Raw genomic sequence first — 20,996 nt, 5'->3', positions numbered from 1 at the left:
GGGTCATTGCATAACGTGAAGCACGGCTGCTGCTAAACACACCCGTAAATAAACACCAATGCGCACACCCAGATTAACAAAGCTCAAGTAATTGGCTTATAGAGTAAGGCAGCATGCAGATTTGACATCTACAAAAAGAGGAGTAAACAGCCACACAAAGACAGCAGTGATTTATAGCAGATTTTAAACAACTAAAAGATAAAGCTGAATGATTGAAATATTAGTAACTGGTGAAAATAGTGTGATATAAACTCTCACAACTGGAAAAGATGACTGGATTTCCCAGTTAGGTAACTGAGAGGCGGGTGGAGTGTGTGCTTCAGTGGACTCACCATGGGCAAAGCAGCATTGATCCAGCAGCAAAGCAGTCCAGAGGAGCATGTACGATGAAACACAGAGAAGTTCAGTGCATCAGAAACTTCTTTAAAGCCCGTGCATTATTTCACATCACAGCCACATGTTTATTTTATGAGCTACATCCACTACATTTGCACATGGATGCACTTAAAAAAAAAAGAAAATGAGTTCATGCTTTTATATGCATAGCTAAACTAGGTTTTTACACAACCCTGTTTCATTGAGTCTGCTCATCAGTGAAGGTGACACAGCTGATTCCTTTGCACCTATGAGTCATCCAGACCAGCCATGGGGAAAAAAGACCATACACAGCCAATCCCCTCACAGCATCGACAACGCAACAATTACTCACACTCTGTTAAAGTCACCTTCATTTGTGCCTAAAGTGTTCAACCTTTTTTATCTCACGGCCCTGTAACAGACTACTAAAAGGCTAGTTTTGTCTCTGTGTAGTTTAATGTCAATGTTTTTCTTGCTTCTAAGACATTCAAATTTGTGTGGCTCACCATTAAGACTAAGATCGCAATAAGAAAAACTACAGTAAACAGCAGTTAGGTTTTCTATAGCCCTGAAGGCATATTAAAAGCTTGAAAAGTGTACCTGATTGTCAAAGGTCCCATGTTGCAGAAATAGATCCAGCATTGAGATTAAGACAATCTTATGACTTGAATCTGCACCTAATCAGCCTGACTCAATCTATGGTGCCTGTATCTCTCTCTCTCTCTCTCTCCTAGCACTCTCTCTTCTGTTGATTATCACATCCCTTCCTGTTCTGTCCTACAGAAACCTCTCAGTGCATGGTGAGCACCCAGCAAAGCTGTGGACTCTTTGCTTTCTGCTCCTTAGAAAGGCTCACAGTGTGGATAGCTGTGTCCTCCCAGTAAACCTATAACTTGCGCTCCAATTTACACAATACAACGGTATTTACAATGAGAACTTCAGCATTTTCACAGCCAGGGAGCTACAGTAGGCTAGCTGTTTGGTTTCACATACAAACACGAGATCAAGCCAGTGCAGATTCTCTGGAGGATTAGTGGCGAGCCCTTCTAAGGAGAATTACTCTGACACAGCCATCTGGATAGTAAAACATTGCCCACTAGATCAACTTTTGCCCTGCAGGTCTGTACCCTCATATGAGGACGAGCCAGCTATGAGCCTGTCATCCTCAAATCCTAAACTGAGAAACATTTATCTCTGTAACCTTTAGAAACAAATCAGCCCCCTATCTTTATTAGGGGAAAAAAAGCTTGCTAAGTATTATTTAATGATTGGTGCATCCTTTCAGACTAATGATGTTCATGTAATTATCATCAGCAACAACTGTAAAGACAAAAAAAAGCTAGATTTTTCTTTTAATCCACCCCCCATGAAATTCAGTCCAAGATTTTTTTAAATACAAGATCTTTATGATCTAATATCAGGTTACACTAGTTAAAACATCCTGAGATGTTTTCATCTCATTTGAGATGCCACATCTCATTTCTTTATACTTTACTTGAAATTTTGCTACAATTTATGGAAAAGTGCAAAAATAAATGGAAATGCAGTATACAAATCAAAAACAGCTTATACAATCCTGAAATGTCCAAAGTCCATATTTTGTATGACCAGCTTTATTCTTCATAACAGTAGGTCTTAGACAAGCTTTTTTCTCATTTCTTTTAGTAGTTTTCTGGAATAGTTTTCAACAGGAAATTCAAAGCTCTTCTTTGGATGTTGACTGCTGTTTGTTCTGTTCACCATGCAGATGATTTCAGACTGCTTCAATAACGCTGATGTCCGGGTGCTGGGGAGGCCAATCCATAACTGATAGTGCTGCAATGTGTGTTTTTCTATCCAGGTATGTTTTTACTGCATTAGCAGTGTGTTTGAGATTCAGCTGTCCTGCTGGAAAATGAAGCTGTGGACAATCAGACGTTGTACAGATGGTTTTGTATGGCACACCAAAATCTAAAAGTACCTCTCTGTGTTTAGAATTCCATCAGTTTTGACAAGATCCCCAACACCACTGACTAAAATGCAGTCCAAACTACAATATAGACTCCACCGGATTCTACAGTTGGCTAGGGACACTCATTGCTATACCTCTCTCCTAACCTCCTCTACATATGAAAAACAGTTTGAACTAAAAATGTGAAATTTAGATTCATCACTCTATCAGAACTTTCACACCAGTTCTTGTTTAATTTGCCATACCAGCTTTTTCTCTCCGTTGCCTTCCGTAGAAACGGGTTCTTGAAAGCCACCCTTCCACTGGGACCATTTCAGGTTTCAGTGAACAGTCGATGGATCATTTAAGGGGCCAGCTACATCACTCAGGTTCTGTGTCAGGGCTTTGCTGTATTTCTTTCCTATTTCCCAAGGAAAGGACTTTCAGATAGTTTTTAGGCCTGCCAATTTCCTCCGATTTTTTAAGGACACGCTGCACACCATGCGTAGATATACCAAGATTTGAGTAATGGCTCTTTGGAAACCACATTGTTGATACAAAAATACTATTCTAAGCCTGTCACACTGAGTTATATTTGACATTTGTTTTTGTTTCAGGCACCTAAAGTTACAATTTATAAACGGTTCATTAGTGACTAGTTTGTTATATTGCAAAACTGTTTGATCCCACAAGTTTTTTTACGCTTGAATTGAATGTTATGCTTGATTCACAGGCCAGAGTTAAGTGGCTTAACAAACAAAAGAAAAAACTCAAGCCTCTGATAATGGTAAGGTACAAGGACCAGACAGAAAATTAAAAAATTAGTAGTAAAGCAACCAATGAAAACCTTTGAAAGACCATCAGAAAGCCTGGAGAACTATTACCGCCTCTTGGAAGCAAAATATAAAGAAATGAGGGGTGGCTCAAGACTATTGCATGGTACCGTTGCTGAATGTGATGCCATATATTTTAATCATTTCAAAAATCCTTCTCAATCATCAGTTGAAGAGTAGGAACAACACTTAGTTTATGATACTATGATATGTAATTATTATAAAAGCTGTCAAATGTGTCTTTTGTTCTGTAATGTCTATGAAAACTTCTCAGGGGTGATTTTTCGAATTTTAAAAGGTTTCATCCATGGCAACACAAATGGCAAATAAAACATGCACAAGGGGAATATAATACCTGTATTAGTCCTGAAGATTGCCAAGCATAGAAGGGGAAACACAATCACATTTAACAGAAATACGCTAAAACACCCCCCTACAATACCCCTGATTCACTGTAAACCATTTCTCGTTTTCACAGTCAGTGAAACCTCTCTAAGCTAAGTGGTATGCTGTCTATGCACCTCTGTTGCCTGCAGTCTACAAGCTGAAGAGGTGTACAGCTTCTATGCTAAACACATGCTAAGACAGGACAGTACACCCACATTAGGCAAAAACACTGAGATGGATTTTACCTGACAAACAGCTGATAGGCGAGGATTGAGTGGACTGCAGGCTTTCCTGAATAAGTCTACTTCTCTTGCTCTATCTTCAGCAAATACCTTAACACTGAACAAATACTTCTTTATCCATTCACACCTATTTGCTGTTATGTAAAGTCAGCCTTTAACTCTCTCACTCCCTCACCCTGCCTCTTATTGTGTTTGTGTGTGGTAACTCTAAACTCCAGGATCAGGTGTCAGTCGAGGAAGGAACAGAGAGAAAAAAAAAACCTTCGAAAAGACAAACAACTTCATCTACAGATCAATAAAGAGTGGGAAGCCATAAACAGAAAGTTATGTTAAAATATATATGTACATTGATGGGAAGTAGTATGGGAATGCCTGAAACATACAGAGAGAGCTTTCTCTGCAGAGTCGCCCATCATTAGCTTATCAGCAGCAATAAAACACTTGTTTATTTAGAAACTTATTCTTCAAGTGTTACCAAGCTACAGTCTATAGTTTCAGCTCTGTGTTTGCACTTGTTTAATCACATAGAGGAAGCATACCTCACATCTGGGCACAGGTGTGCCACAGCACAGCAGCGAATTATATATTTTTGCACTTTGTACTCTGCTTTATTTATCTTAAAGCTGTAGCAACTAATCCTTTTGCATAAGTAAATGGTAATATAAAATATGAATCTACCAGTAAATTATGCTTTAGTATTATATATAAAGCTACCCAGAAGAATATCAGCTACTTAAATTATCTACAAATGATTGTTAAAGTGATGTTTAGCTTTTCCACGTGAGGGCTAACCAGCTTGTTATGAATGGACGTGCTGAATTTTTAAAAAATGCCTGCTGCTATTTTGGTATTTATTTTTAACCCCACTTTTAATTTCCTTGTGGTTTTGCCTTTTCTCAAGTCACTGTTGTAAATAATTTTGTGTTCTTAATGACACAGTCATTTTTTGAGTTTATTTAATAGAAAATGGCCTGTATTTGTATAGCGCTTCACTTAGTCCACCCATTCACACACATGTGATGGCAAGCTACATTGGAGCCACAGCTGCCCTGGGGCGCACTGACAGAGGCGAGGCTGCCAGACACTGGCGCCACCGGGCCCTCTGACTACCACCAGTAGGCAACGGGTGAAGTGTCTTGCCCAAGGACACAACGACCGACTGTCGGAGCCGGGGCTCGAACCAGCAACCTTCTGATTACAAGACGAACTGCCAACTCTTGAGCCACGATCACCTAGAATATTGTACTCATAAATTTGTTTGTTTGTACTCATAAATATACAAACAAACAAATATACATCTTGTATTTACGTCTCCCAACAAACTCATGCGTTTTTCCTCCTCGCCTCAAGCCTAATTTCCTGAAGTGAAGTCAAGGCTCTAAAACATGAAAACATGATAACTATTCCCGCTATTGTCATATTTACTTACTGTCAGCAGATCAGACATGCGACCTAAACAACAATACTTGGCTATAAGCTAACATCTTGTCAGCTAATGTTAGGCTTGAGTGTCCTAAAACTCAAACTTTCCCTCACATCGTGTGAGAGGTAATACACCAAGTCCAACAATGTTAGGAAAGTTTAGCTAACGCCGGCTAACAGGAGCTAGCAACAGCGCTTAATGACAGAAAAGTTCAGGATATCCTTAATTTACTCACCTCAGTATCGCTATCACTAGAGAGAAGTGAGCTTCACTGACTCATCAACTCGTGCTGGACTCAATTCACAAAGTTTAAAGCCTCCCAAACAGAATGATATGGACACCCGCTGAAGTTAACAGAATACGGACAGCCTACACTCACTACAGATGGACAGCGGTGAAGTATTTTGTCCTACAGCAGTGAGAGTTTACTGCAAGGCAAGATTTTACACAATTTACATTTAATAAACCTTACACTGTCTCACTGCATCATCTTGTGGTACAAAGTGGTATTACACAAAAGTACAGCCTAGTCCTAGTTATGCTACAGCTGTTATCTCTTCAACAAAATATAGACATTTTGAACATAAAGTCATAATCGTTGTTTCACATTTTGCTGACAGCTTTACTTGATTTTTGAAATGTCCTAAACTTTTTCAAAGACAGAAATTTACAAGAGTGAACGATTATACAAAGCAATTGTCATACTCTTGTGCAATGCCATGTTTCTTGTGGGTCTATGTTCCATGTCATATCACCTGCATTATCCCAATTTTAAAGTTGTTACAACCCCAATCATTAAAAAGCTGTGGCACTGTGTAAAATGTAAATAAATACCGAATGCATTGATTTGTAAATCTCACAAACCCATATTTTATCCACGAGAGAACAGGCAAAACACAATACCTGGACTCTTCGACTCATCCTTGCACAAAAGGAGCAGATATCAGTCCTGCTGATGGGTTAAGGGTGTTCTATGGCCCTGTCCAGCTCTCCTAGAGTAACTGCCTGTCTCCTAGAACCTCCTCCACGCTCTTAAGAATATCCTGGGGGGACACAGCAAACCTTCTGGCAGTGGCACGTATTGATGTGGCATCCTGGAGGAGTTAGACTACCTGTGGAAGCTCTGTAGGGTTCAGGTATCACCTTATGCTACCAGTAGTGACACTGACCCTAGCCAAATGCAAAACTAGTGATTAAAAAAACAGTCAGGGAAAAATGTCTCATTTTTGCCACTCTAGTGCACCTGTTGTAAATATAATTTATACCAAAGCATCAGAAACTGATTAAAAATCCCTTTCTTACTTAACTGATCAAATCAATATCTCAGAGGTTTAACTGACCTGATGCTATACTCTGATTAAAAAGTGTTCCTTTCATTTTGTATTTTTTACTTTTTGAGCAGTGTATGTACTCTTTACAGCCTAAGTCTGCTCCCATTTTGCAGATTACTTACACACCACAAGAGGGCAGCACCTACTCTTTTATCACCAGTGTCACCTCTGACTTCATGTGGGATGAGAGAAGCTCTTTTAATATTGCTAGCCAAGTGTCAAAGCTTGAAAAACATAGCCATGTTTTGCAAAGATGACTACTGTCCTTAACTAAATGCATTTATCTAAGATGACACATTGTTTCCTCAAATGGAAACACGTTGGACTTGTTTGGGTTTTTCATTCTTCTGCACTCTTCCTGGAAAAAATGTGAAATATTTCAAGCATTTCATACCAGGACAAGACTAGGATTAGGATAAGAAACCTGTCTAACCACAGTTTGATACTGTGACCAATTATCTCCATATTACACCCCAACCAACATTAATGTTTTCATACTACGCCCCTGTGATAAGATGTCTGGTACCTGACATCTGATTGTACTGATTGAAATCTATGTGTTGATAAACATCTTAGGAAGCTAATATGGAGCTTTGTTTTCACTTGGTTCAAGCTCAAGGCCAAATTATAGCAAAGAAGATAAAAACACAGCACAGCATTTTCCACCTCGCCCTGCATATTCCAACTAAGACAAGGTTAAACTGTAACTGGAAAAACTGGCAACAAACTAATGAGCTATTGAAATACTACAGCTACTGAGCCTTTATACTGATGGCTATATGCAGTACATAGTTTTGTAGAGGTGTGTCAGTATTGATGAAATTCACAATCAGAGCAGGACTCCCGATGAAACTGCCAAGCTGCTTGTTATCAGGATCTCAACCCCTGATTAAAAACAACGACAACAAAACAATCTGGGAAAAGCAACATCTACTGCTGAAGGCCCATCCACATGTGACTTGTTGTTTAAAGTACAGATACTGCTGATCCTCTGAACTACACATTCCTTCTACAGCATGGCAACATTAACTTCGGTATCAAACATAATGAGATATTTCTTAATTAACTGATTTTTCAATGTCTTGGTGAACTAAACTCTCGTGCTACCTCGGTCACTCACGGCGCTGCTGTATTGTCCTCTGTGGTTGGAGAATTCATTTTACTGCTCTTGCATCACCGACCACATTCAAATCAACAATTTCCAGCACGACTCTTTATCCTGGCATCCAAACAGAGAGTAAACAGATTCACAACAGGCACAGAAACAATCCTGTACATCCAAACAACTTCATCATCCCCTTTTTAACTGTTGCTACATTTCTAATAATGTCGCACGTGAGCACAACGAGTACAATGTTCATTATATGAGACAGACTGATGAAGGGTCAGCTTGAGCTGCATAGGTGTTTCTCACTTACGTTGTGTGATTACACCTCTTCTCATGGTGTATTCCCGCTTGTGTTCATTTGACAGGTTCCTGCCTCTCCTGCTGGCTATTTTTCACCTGTTTGGGTGGGACAATTTACATAACTATAGCTATATATCATCACATAACTAGGCTTTTTAAGCTTAGTTACCAGGCAGTTCCAGGTAACTAATGATTCAATTATTACTGAGAACACACATGTGGATGTGCAGGGCCTTTTGTTTTTAAATTTGTATTAATACATTTCAAAGAGGCTGCAAAAAGGTTAGCACGCCCTACACAGTTTTCATTTACACCCATTCTGTGTGCCGGATTTGATCGTGCTTGTAATGCAATTATGTACTTTGGCAGTTTCATTTGTATTGTGTACAGCCTGTGGGGGGAAGCACAAATAATTACTCTTGATTACCTGGGAGTTATTTTGAAACAAGTCTGACTTAATTTATATTCCACTGCTATACAAGTGCGCATCTAACAGATGACAAGATTAGCAATGCCCTCCCTGATCACATACATATACATTCACTGACTATTTATTAGGTACACCTGTTAAACTGTTTGGTAGTGCAAATATTTAGTCAGCCAATCCCACAGCAGCGACTCAATGCATTTAGGCATGTTGACATGGGGCAGATGAGCTGCTGAAGTTCAAACTGAGCATCACAGTGGGGATAACAGATGATTTAAATGGCTTTGATTGTGTCGGATGAGTTAGTCTGAGTATTTCATGATGAAAATTCCTCATTGATACCAGAGAGGTGAGGAGGGAAAGGTCAGGCTGCTTCAAATAACCAGTGGTTACAATCAAAGTATGCAGAAGAGCATCTTCTGAACACACAACATTTTGAACCTTGAAACAGATGGACAACAGCAGCAGAAGACCACACCGGGTGCCTCTCCTGTTCGATGAGTCTTGAAATCCGCAGCAACAATCAGATAGTTGGGTCAGAATTTGGCATAAACAACATTAAAGCTGGATCCATCCTGAGTTGTATCACCGCTTCAGTGTGCTGCTGGTGGTGTATTAGTGTGCCTGAGTATTGTTGCTTTATGACCACAGTGTAACCAGTTTCTGATGCCTACTGTCACTAAACTCATATTGTACTTTCACAGTGCTTCCACCTCAGTCCAGTAGAGGACCTTTGGGATGTGGTGGAATGGGAGCAGGCACTGTGTCATGCTACCATGTCAATATGGATCAAAATCTCTGAAGAATGTTTTCAGAACACTGTTGCATCTTTGCTATGAAGAAATGAGGCAGTTCTGAAGTCAATTCTAAGGGTTTACAACCTAATAAAGTGCCCAGCTCTAATAAAGTATCATTACCATAGTTTCGTAAAAAAACGGGTAGTAACACTAAAGGCCATATTATAATAATACTACACTCTGATCAGGGTAATTCTGTCTGTGAACTGCAGCTAATTTTAGCTAGCCTACACATTTCACTAACAATATTTCCTGCTGTAATAACCACAAAACACTGGATTCCTAAATACTGCAGGCTACCTGCTTTGCTTGCGCAGTCATGCATATCCTTAATCACTGTCAAGCCAAATAAAGCTAATTTGAATTAGATGGAAGAACCTACAAGATAACGACGACAGCCGCGGTGTCAGCAGTATCTCACTTTTAACTCAAATCCACCGCTACTGCTACTTTTAATTAACTTTCAGCACGCGCGCTTGTGAGTACGAGGGTTTCCCCGCAGGAGTGCACGTGCGTCCACAAAGCGAGAGAACACGGCTCGCGTTCGGCTTTTCAGTTTTTAGCCCTGCAGTGAACCGAGAGAGAGAGAGAGAGAGGGAGGGAGAGGGGGGGGGGGGGGGGGGGGGGGGAGAGAGATACTCCGTGGTTGCTTCCGGCTTCAAGCACTCAGACAAACAGCGCTTTACTACGAGCAGCGAGCAACACATGACAACAGAAACCTCACCAGAAAGTGCTTATCCTGAGAGCAAAGCCGTGACGGGAATTCAACTGGACCGACTCTGAAATGCTTTAAAGTCTTCTTCACCAACAACCAGATGCTTACAGAAGAAAAGGACATTTAAAGTTTTTTTCTTCTGTTGAAGAGGGGTTTTTTAATTGTTTTTTTTTTTTTTGGTGAAAAGGCGTTTGCGTCGAAGTTGGTTCATGGAAAAAAAGTCAAACCGCACGAGACAGGAGTAGAGACTGGTGATGCCTTTGTGCGTTTGCTGTTGCGAGTGTCACACTCAGAGACAGCGAAGACTCATCATCGAGATATTGCTGCTGGTGATGACCGTAATATCACAGACTGATTAAAGCGTCCCGCAGCAGCTTTGGAGAGGACGGGGCTGAGGTAAGATAACACCGGCATGACCTCCATCACAGCAGCACCGTGACTGGATGTAGCTTTATTACAGTTTAATACCAGCACCTCGGTATGGAGAGGTAGCATCCTCTTTGGTGGGCTGAGAGGCCAATCCAACGTGGGGAAGCTTTCTTCTTTCTTTGCCCTTATTTTGTGTTTTATGCAGCGTCGTGCAGGCTAAAGTTGAGTTTTCAAACCTGGAGTTTTAGAACATTTTGTGGGAGCTGAATCCAGAAATGGACCCAATTATCAAAGCTGAATCATTGCAAATACCTTATCTACTCGCTTTGGACTAGCCTCCAATGACTGCAAGAGGTAACCATTCATGGAAAACTGAAATACAGCCACTGACTTTAAAAGTGGTTAAAGTCATTTTTTAAATAGACAAAATTCTAAAGTCTTTATATACACATTTCTGTGCCTTACGTAGGCCAACCTTTAAATGTCATTAACTTTTGCTTCTAAAATAAATCTAGAGCAGACAGATTAAAAAATAAATAAATTCCCTTATATAAATAATTTTATCAATTTGTACGCAGATCCATACTTTGAGCGGCTATATAACCCAATAGCTTGTATAATAGTAGATATTACGAGATAAATAATAGCATTAGATTATACAGTTTATTTCATTACTGATTAATCTGTCTGCCTTCCCTTGAATATTTGCTTGGTGTAAATAAATGATTGTTTTGTCCCACCCAAGAGTCCAAAATCCCACATATTCCCTTATCTTTAATGTGTAACAGTAAAATAGCAAATCAGCATACTGGAGAAGCTGGTAGCAAAAGTTAAATTTTAAGAAATACCTCATTTTTAGAACAATTGCTGATCACTGGAGCTCAGTTTATTTATAATTTTTCTGACTCAAGCCCTTTGAAAATGTGATACTGAGCTCTGCGTGTTCCATCTGCTAGGAGTGTGTGATATGGACACTCTCATCTATCGTTATATGTGCAGTTTTATTTAGAAAACCCATCTATCTGTTGATGTATTGTAAAGAGAAGCTGCTTATGTACTGCTTAATCCTTTTAAACCAGTCACATAAACATTCAAAGTCACTATAAACTGTAGAAGTCTAACATTGCCCAGAATATCCTAATACACAAAGAGAGGTTTTAAAAGGGTAAACACTGCAAAGCTCACAAAGAAACAGATGTCACTGTAATGTATCATCTTTTTACCTTTGTTAAACCCATCCTGATAATATCTGCTTGTAAATTCCAAGGAGTGTTCATCGTCATCATCATCATGTTCCACACTTTTTTTTCCCTTCAGCTGCCTTTTTATTAGTGTATTGCATGTAGGTTTATTGCCCACTTGTGTAGGCAAGCGGACAGTTTGAATGCTCGCGCAGTCCCACTCAGTGTGTGTGTGTGAGACATTAGGCTGTGCTAAAGCACTGACAACACTCTGAAGTGGTTTAAGTGTGGTAATGCGAGTGTATTGACAACAGGGTTTGTTTAAAGAAATAAAGTATGTTGTAGTGTAGCTGTCAAATTTATTTCTCTTCTGTTGAATGTTGTCTTTCAGGAAATGCCCTGCCCCTTTTTTTTAGCCATCGTGGCACAATAGATGCATTTTGCTTTATATATGATCTGACTGATCTCATTTGAAGCACCTTGATCCACTTTATGAAGCGATCAGTCAGTTGTTTAAGACTTTTTAATTTCTCTCTTAGTAACAGTCTAAATTTAAATGGTCCGAGCGGGGCAACAAACCCCACGAAGCTAAATATTCAAAATATTTTGAGTTGTCCTGAGATGGAGATAGATTTTTGGGTTTCAGCTACACATCTGCAAGTGTGAAAATAGTTTCTGGTGCCCAGTGCCTTTTCATTACTCACTCCGAGCTGTTTCATGGAAAGTAAATCCCCTACTTCTGCATGAGAGGTTCAGAAAAGACAACCAAAATAGCCTGTGAGCACCTCTCTTTCCCCCTTTTCTCTTCCTTCTTTTATCAATCCTGCACTGTCTCCGTGTCTCCCTCTCAGACTTCTCTCATCCCCTGTGGGCCTTTGTGTTGCTTCCACTAAGACTAAAGCACAGACAAGTGATTAAACAGTGTGAAAAAAGTAGGAGTGGTGGTTTTTGTGAAGTACTCGAGAGGCGAGACATTCAGATTGTTTTCTGCCTCTATCTAACTGCGTCACAACCCAACGAGGAAATCCCATCTTTACCCCCTGGCTCATAAACTGCTGTCTAACTTACCAGGAATCAAAACTCATGCCAAGGCAGTTTTTGGCAAGGTGGCGAGAACAAGAATCCTGTTATGCTTGGGAGAAGCCAACTTGACTGAAAAGATTTGAAAAGCTCTAGATTGTTAGAGATACAGGCTTCAGCTGGGTGTTCTTACCTGCAAACTGGTTGTTTGGTGTGAAAAATATACAGTGTGTTTCTGTCTCTTAAGCTATGTTACCTGGGCTGACCACATTCCATTTCACTGTTGCTAAAATATCTTGCTCAGCTGCAGAAGGAAAAACACTTAATATCTACACTCATTTATCAGTCTCGCTTGAAGCTGAGCATCTGAAATTTAAAGTATGATGTTGAATCAAATTGAAACAAAGTAGGAGCCAATGAGAAGTTAGACGTTTTTGAAAGCGCTGCGCAGTTGACCACTCCAAATCAAACACTTCTGTTGCACAGTATTTGCATGGCTTTTTTTCCACTGCGGGACATGGAACTACAAGCTGTTATGCAGCTTAACTGCATGCATTGAGGTGTATGTGACTGAAACAATAGATTATATAATAGAAAGCCTATTCTGTTCTTGAGTTCAAGGTTAACTGTGAGTTAATATATGCTAAGTCAGTATACTTAGTTGGCTTTGTAAGATGATTTTTACATTCGAAATAAAATAAAGAATTTGTATACAAATCTAACATTTATTTTTTATGCAAAAAATAAATCAAAATAAACCAGAAGATACACAGTTTCTGCAATATTGTAATGTCTTTATTATTTTTTGAATTTGGCCAATCAGAGTGCAGGACCAAAAACCAATACCACTGCAAAAAGAGAAGTACTAATCGGTGACAGCACATTTCTGTGTGTCACATCATGATAATGGGATTTAAATAGGCTGAGAAGAATCAGCAGTAGAATATTGATTTATTTACAATAACATGTTTCTAACAGTTGGTTTAAAATAATATGATTCTTTATAAATCATTTTAAAAAGAAGAGGAACTGAACTCTGGAACACCTTTAATTAATTACTGTCAGGTAATAAGGGGACTATGCACAAGTGTTTTGGATTGTAACACTGACACCATCATTTTAACTATAATTTCTCACTCTCCCACGTTGGCTGGTTTATATGTCTCCTCAGTTCAGCAATTTTTCTGCAGGCCTCTCCCCTGAAGGAATGTCTTGTCATGTTTAGACTGCAGCTCATTTCTCAAATAAGTGTAAGTGCTGCAGCACCGAGAAGAGCAAAATAATAGTGAGAGATTGATTGGGAGGAATTTTGGCAGTTGTGGCGCCGGTCCTTTTATAACAAAGTTGTATACGGTAGCACGAAAACCTGGTGTAAAAAAGATCAGTGCCCTGATGGATGAGCTGTGAACTCTGGAATAAATTGGCTTTTCAAATTTTGAAATGAGCACCATAAAAATCTCTGCATTTTTGTAACATTGACAGCCAAAACTGCAAATTTTATCCAGTGACTGAAATATTTTATCTTGCAGCATTTATCCTTCTTTTATCTGCTTCACTTTCTCTCTGTTTTATGCTTTTTGTCCATCACACAGTTACTAATGGAAAATCGGAGGCCCAGTGTTGGAAAGGGACTTTTATGTACAAAGGATTATGTTAAAGACTGTTTGTTATTTTGATATTTAGTCATAACAGGGCTTTGACATACTAAAACAAACTTCTCTTGACTTTTTTTTAGCGCTGGGTACAGATTTTTCTGTGATTATATGCAGAGGAACCACTGAAAGCTGATCTCCAGACCTCCCTGTAGCTACAGGGGAGCTTGTCAGATGTGTACCCAGCACTCAAAGCCCCTGGCTTGGCCGCGGGGATGGCAGCCTCTGCCCTGAACCTAAACGGAGTCATGAACAGGTATGGGATTTCTCGAAAGTCTCATTTGCTTTTAACAGTTGAGAGAATACGCAGATTTCCCAGAACGTTTTCGCATGGGAATTGTATACTTTAAACATATTTAGCTGCTGATGTAGCCGTTAAACCAGACCAACAGGATTTCTTTTTTTGTTTGTACTCCATTAGAGAGCAATTAATAACTTTAAGGGACACATACTTAATGGGCATGCTGTCAGTGAATGTCCTCTTTATTTCAAGTCTAGGTTTCACTGATGTGTCCTATTTAGTCACTAATATAATTACAACCTATTGAAGCACATTAACCTAAAAATAAACTCTCTCTTATCGTCTCTCCACATCACATCTCCACAGTGGTAATCAGTTTCACACCCAGCCAGGCTCCTCTAGTGCCAGCTCTCGAGCCCGAATCACACCAGCTGCCCGACCTGTGCTGCCAGTTCCAGATCGGAGCACCTACTGCCAGTTACTGGGAGGAGGTCTCTACAGCCCAACGAGTCCACAGGTAGCCTGTTCATCACATCCACCAAAATCTGAAGAGACTGTTCATGTATTTTCCAGCTTTTTCTAGTAGATTATTGTCTAGACAAAAGCACTAGAGCAACAGTAAAACACCTTGAAAGCTAATGCCAGTAAGATAGATAATAGTGGTATGCAACTGAGATTAATTTAATTAGCTCACTGAAACTACACTAGGTTTTACCTTGATGCTACAATTTCCACTTGTTGTAGTTCAGTATGGGAATGCGAAATAGAAACTGCTTAGATTATTTATCTTTTATATATTGTACAGCTCATATTGTTTGACATCTCCTGTTAGTAAATCCCATGTTGTTTTATTTTGTATTTTTTCCTTTTAGACAAGCCCTCGTGGCTTGGGTCAAACCTTTATCTTCCCTTCTTCACCCTTGCGCTCGCCTAGCCCCACACCTCGCGCTCGCTCCCCCTCGCCGCGAAGCCCGGAGCTCCTAGGAGTCAATGTGGGCCAGCGAGTCCGACGCCTGAGCTCGCCTGGCGGTGAAGATAGAGGGGACGAAGACGGCCACGAGGAGAGGGGACGAGAGACGGGAGGAGGAGAGAAGCGAGAAGAGAGGAGACGCCAAGCGCAGCTGCTGCAGATTCACAGAGAGCTGCAGAACGTTGAGGTGATCAGAGCTGTGCTTTTCAATTATGTCCATCCTCATTCTCAGCATGTTTTATCAGCTTTTTAAAAATACTTGCTACATCTACCACCATTTCTGTCTGCATCCAAAAAATGCAGTTATGCAACAAAGCAATTAAATAAAAAATAGAAGGATTTCCTGGTTTAATTTGATTTGCTGGGGCAGTCACGTCAATGCCACCATAGCTACTCTTACACAGCTGTAGGTGATGATGATGAAAAGTAAAAGGTAGGCCACATGCATTTTCAGCTGTTTCTTTCTTGTGTTTTTATGTATATAGAAAAGCTGTCTGCATGTCATTCAATAAAACAGTTACAGGATTTTTCATCAGGTCTTCCTGAAAACAGAAGTTGCAAAACTTAGTGGGATTTACTAAAACAAATACAGCTTTTATGTAATATAATCCACTTCCATTTAAGACTTTTAATGGTTTTCATCATGCATAAAATATTAAAGAAAATAGGCACTCTATAATATGTTGAAGCTTGTGAGTTTACGCAACTTGGCTTCTTTAGAGGTTGCTGTGCACTGATTAAACAAAAGAGGGACCAGAGTTAGATTTCTTTCAGTTTGATTTCAATACAAATTTAACAAAAGTACTTTTGTTGGTTTAAATTCATCCTGACATTTATGCTCCCTCACCCTCTTTCTCCTTATTCTTACTGAGGGGAATGCCAACATACTTTAGAACTGACTGTGAAACTGCAGACAGTCACACACTGAAGTTGTAGCGTGCCAGTGGCCCATTTTTCAAGTACTCTGTTTAATGCCAGGCGATGGAAAATTTGAGTGCCGTGGGCCATTCCTGCTGTGTTTTCTTAATATTGGTGTTTTTTGTTATGATATTTTTTCAATTACTTCTTCTCTGTTTATTTTTCTGACATTTTCTAAAGCTCTGCTACACCTGTGAAATCCTAAACTATTTAAACCAAATATTGAAAACACAAATATGCATCAAAGCATAATTCTCTGCAGTAAGACCAAGACAATCAAACCGTAGTTTCAATGTTCTCTCTGTGCAGGTGAGGGGAAAAGTTGGCATTTTTGAGGCCCACATTTCCGGGATCCGTGCCCAGGTACTTAATAGTGAGCTCCAGCGCAGCCCTCGGTCTCCCAGACGAGTGACTCAACAAACTCCTTCTGATCCTGGCAAAGGAAACACAGCTCTGGATCACCTAATGACTCACCCACAAGAAATTAAAGCCCCCTCTGTTGTCCAAAATGGGAGAGAAAGGGATGAAGAAACAAAGGAAGGAGAAAGAAGCGAAGGAGGAAAGAGTGATGGTGAGAGGGACAGCAGCAGCACTAAATCAAATACAGACAACAAGACACTGATTAAACAAAATGACTGCCTTTCAGAAACATTAAAGCAAACTCCCTGTTTAGATGGACTGTTTGATAAAGGTTTTCTTGAGACATTTGATAAAGATCGAATGACAGACACAGAGAAAAAAGAGGGAGAAGTACTGAGGGACATGGAAACAGAGAGCAAGCAACTGTTCGGAGATGAAAGAGATCTGATGGATCAGAAAGAGGACCTGTTGTGTACTAAAATGCTGCTCCAGCCAGAAGGACACACGTTGGAGGTTAATCCTGAAATGTCCCAGGCACAAAGCAGCGAGAGCACCCCTTGTTTGCTCGACATGACCGAGCACACCTCAAACCACTCTTCCATCCCTGCCGTCATAGTAACTGACCACGGTTTGGAAAACCAGCCTCAAACGTCTGAAGGCTCCTGCTCAGACCAGGGGCGAAGCTGCTCGCCTAGCCCCAGCTCTAGCCCCGTGCCAAACTCCACTCGTTCTCTCAGGAAGCTGTCATCGTCCTCTGCCTCCTCAGCCGGTTTCTCCTCTTCGTGGGAGGAGTCGGAGGAGGATATTTCCAGTGATACGGAGAAAGGAGAACAGCTTCTCAACCCTGCATTCCTCAGTTCTCAGCAGAAAGCAGTAAGTGGATTCAAAATCTGAGATTTGAGCTTGTTTGTCACTGTATCTACAGCCTGCTGGCTATTCAGTGGACCTGATTTAATTGGAAACTTCTAATAAGATTGTCGCATGAAATGCACACAGGAAATGTCAGGGATGGGTTCTTCTTGAAAGCTAGGGAACAGATAATAATGTTCTTCCTCTCAAAGAACCAACATACTTACAGCCATATCACAATTAATACAAGTGGCGCCATCATTTTAATGACTTTCCAACCATTCAGAGGCTCGCTGGTTTTGGTCATTTGAAGCATGCTTCAAAGAGCTTGAGTTTCCTAGCTAATGCATCATAATGGAACAAACATCTTGAGCGCTAAAATTGAAGTGTGATCTGTGAACTGAAGGTCTGACCACAGAGATTGTCCATTCATGTAGCGCTGCATACAGAAGCTGTATGCACAAAAGGAAACCAAAAGACTTGCCTGGCATGTTGTAAGATGGTGTTGTAAGTTTTATGGAAGTTGTGTTGTTGACCTCACAGTGGAGTATGATCTTAACTAGCTCATAACCACAGCATTCTTTCATGTCAGGGTCTCACAACCATTCCCGTTGGATGAGCTAAGCTGGAAAGTTTGCACTTTTCTCAACAACTATATATAGCTGTATCAGTAAGTGACGATGACAAAAAATGCAAAACTTACTGATGAGGAGGAAAGGATACTGTAGGATGTAGGATTATGAACTGTTGACTGACAAACTGGTGGTGTAGTTGTAGCATGCCAAACTTTGTTGAGAAAATGTAGGTAAAATGTAGTATCCCCCCACCCTCGGTTTCTTACTTTTGTTGAGAGTAAATGGTTTGCAATGGCGCTAACTCTGCACACCTTTCTTTTAACAGATTGTCTTTGAACTTTTGAGCTTTTGAAATTAAGCTGCTGTTAAGCGTCATGTGTGGTCAGCTTCACTCCCATCAGACTTACAGATGTTTGGGGTTGGCGCCGCTTTGGCTTTAGGCTAATTAAAACTTGTTCAGCAACAATTATTGTGGTCAGAGTCGACAATTTCTGATTAGCTCCGTTGTTGCTTTCTTCTCTTCACCCTGTTTCTGCTTGCCCCCTCACACACACATGAAACACACACACTGTAATAGACGAGAAACTATGAAAGAAACTGGCACGGTCATTAAGGATTGCAGAATGAGAACAAAGACTCGTAGTTTGCTGACAAGTTCAAACTAATTAGGTAAATAACTATAAATAAAAGAAATAACTATTTTGTCCCTTTTTGGCTTCTTGCAGGGGAGCAGAGATTTTTTTAAATCACGTTAAGCACTGAATTTTAAGTTGTGTGAATAATATGAACATTTAATTTTAAAAAAATTGAAAATAATGGAAAAGCTAAAGTTTTTGTAACATTTCTGATAAATGACTGTCACTAATAAAATAATGAGACTGTATCAACAAATCTCTAAATATTTTTAAGCCATGCCAGGAGTAGCACTGTGGTAATGCTGGGTGTATCTATTGGTCTGCTTTTTTTGTTGTTTTTGTTGTTTTGTTTTGGGGTTTGTTTGTTTTTTCAGATCAAGCATCAAGCTGGTTGTTGTGAAATTTTTTCAGATTTGAGACTTTAGTAAAATAAATACAGTCCTCTGTATGAATGGAAACACTGTAAGCATACTACTTTTTTAATATTAGCATGTCAGCATCTCCTCCACCGTGTAGTTTCCTTTTCCTTCTTTTTTAATGGAAGTCCAACAGGTTACGAAACACTAAACCTGCTGATGTGATGTTGTAGCTTATCTTTTCCTGGAAGGAGTTTGTCTCTGCGAGACTCTCTAATGGCAACTGTCCTGAAAAATGATGCTTATCAGTGTGCTTTTTCCCCAAATCTTTTTACAAGCCTGTAGTAAACAATCACTGCGTACACCGATCATCATTGGCTCCCACCGAATGATGCAATCACTACATTCACAATACAGTAACAGAAAAAATGGCACATTGGATCAGCGTTAGTCATCAAAGAAGAAAACATCATCATTGCTGACTGTGCATTTGGCTTCGCCCAAAGGCAACTTTATAACTCGGGTGTTGCAGTGCAATTAAAATATGCCTATATGAAAGCAAAGGGGCCCGTGAGTGCGACCTTAAACCAGAAGCCTCTCATTGTATGGCTCATTTTGTGCACCTCAATGTGCCTGTGCATGTTGCCCTGTGCTTCTGTATCAATTGGCCTGTGCTCGCTGCCTGAGTAATTTTTTGACATTCACGATAACAAAGCTACCTCTGTGCCCCAACCTGTGTCTGTGTGTTTGCGTGTGTGTGCGGGGGGGATCAAAATGAGGGAAAGCTGGAGAAGTTGCTAGTCACACACACTTAGGCTTTTCCTGCACTTGGATGCAGTTCAGAGAGGAGGCTGAGGCCTGATTGGGTATGTAGTGTGTGTGTAGGTGGGTGGGCGGATGTGTTTTTATTTGTAGCCAGCAAAGGTTCACAAGGCCATCTCACTTCTGCTTTGAAACACGACTTAACGAAGGATTGTATAACTGCTTTTAATGTTTCTTACACAGTGTGCCAGTCCCAGAGCTGGCTCTTGTTTAGCACTTAATAAGTGCTAAAAAAATCGGTTTCTGGCTTTCAGAAAGAAGTGCTTATATTAAAAACAGCAACAGAAAAACTACTGAAATATTCAGTGTATAGCCATATTACCGCATGAAATCGATGAGATGCTAGATTGACCAAAGATTTTTCACTTGCAAATGCGTTCTTTTTTCTTGCATATTTAATGAATGACCCCACCCGAAACCAATATCCTAGCTCTCACCAGCCGACTCGCATTACAAACGATTTGTTTAAGTGATCTTGGCTTGTGGATTTGAATATTGTTTGTATTGCTCTTTGCATATTTCCGGTCATTGTTTTTGGTTTTATCCAGGCAGAGAAAGCGACAGAAGCTCTTCATGGCGCAGATATGTCAAACGTGTGGGTTATTCATGTTTTTGTCACAGTTCCTGATCCGTACAGTTTTAAGGAAACCTGGTGAGTGTGTGCAAGAGGCAAACGTGCAGAAACACATAAAGCATGCTCGCTTGTGTGGGAGGTATGTAGGAGAGAGGAGAGGGAGAGAGAGAAGAGGAGTGATACTGTGAGAATAAGAAAGAACGAAAAACAAAGTGAGCTCGACAGTAAAACTGGCAGAGAGACAGAGCAGAAAAAAAGGGCACGACAGGAAAAGTTGTACAAAGTGTACTGCATATTAGCCATGTTGTTTTCAGCTGGCTTTACAGGGAAAATAGTTTTTAGCCTTCTTCTAATGGCAGCTTGGCGCAGGGATACACATTGTGTGGCATTTTCCAAAGGAAACGACACTGCACGGATATTGTTTGGGGATATTATTAATAAAGGATTTGAAACCCTAATAGGAAATTCATAGATTCAGAGTTAAATGTAGCACCAGCACTGCTAGATCTACAAAAAGAGATTTTTTAAAATGATAAATTTTTTTAAAAATGAAAGTTTGTGTGTGACACAAATGTGCTCCCCTTGAATAGATTAACCCCAGATAAAGTTTATGCTCTGTATTCA

The 20,996-nt window shown here is 40.1% G+C and overlaps 1 protein-coding gene across 2 annotated transcripts in view; it reads left to right on the top strand.

Moving 5' to 3' along the window:
• The first annotated feature begins 9,786 nt into the window (after positions 1-9,786).
• The window catches only part of itpkb (inositol-trisphosphate 3-kinase B), a 28,904-nt gene continuing 17,694 nt past the window's right edge, over positions 9,787-20,996 (top strand). The window contains exons 1-5 of one of the 2 annotated variants that reach the window (XM_042219095.1): positions 9,787-10,246; positions 14,190-14,328; positions 14,680-14,830; positions 15,186-15,470; positions 16,511-17,434. In XM_042219095.1, the coding sequence (XP_042075029.1) occupies positions 14,288-14,328; positions 14,680-14,830; positions 15,186-15,470; positions 16,511-17,434 (1,401 nt within the window). In that variant the 5' untranslated portion in view covers positions 9,787-10,246; positions 14,190-14,287. Of the gene's footprint in view, positions 10,247-14,155; positions 14,329-14,679; positions 14,831-15,185; positions 15,471-16,510; positions 17,435-20,996 lie in introns of both variants that reach the window. The other variant, XM_005917599.3, reaches the window with a different exon arrangement.

The sequence above is a fragment of the Haplochromis burtoni genome, unplaced genomic scaffold, assembly GCF_018398535.1.
Source record: "Haplochromis burtoni strain Fernald_Lab_line unplaced genomic scaffold, NCSU_Asbu1 Contig_28, whole genome shotgun sequence".
Lineage (NCBI taxonomy): Eukaryota > Metazoa > Chordata > Actinopteri > Cichliformes > Cichlidae > Haplochromis > Haplochromis burtoni.
Note: the sequence above shows the minus strand (reverse complement) of the source record. Positions and strands in the feature narration are given on the sequence as shown.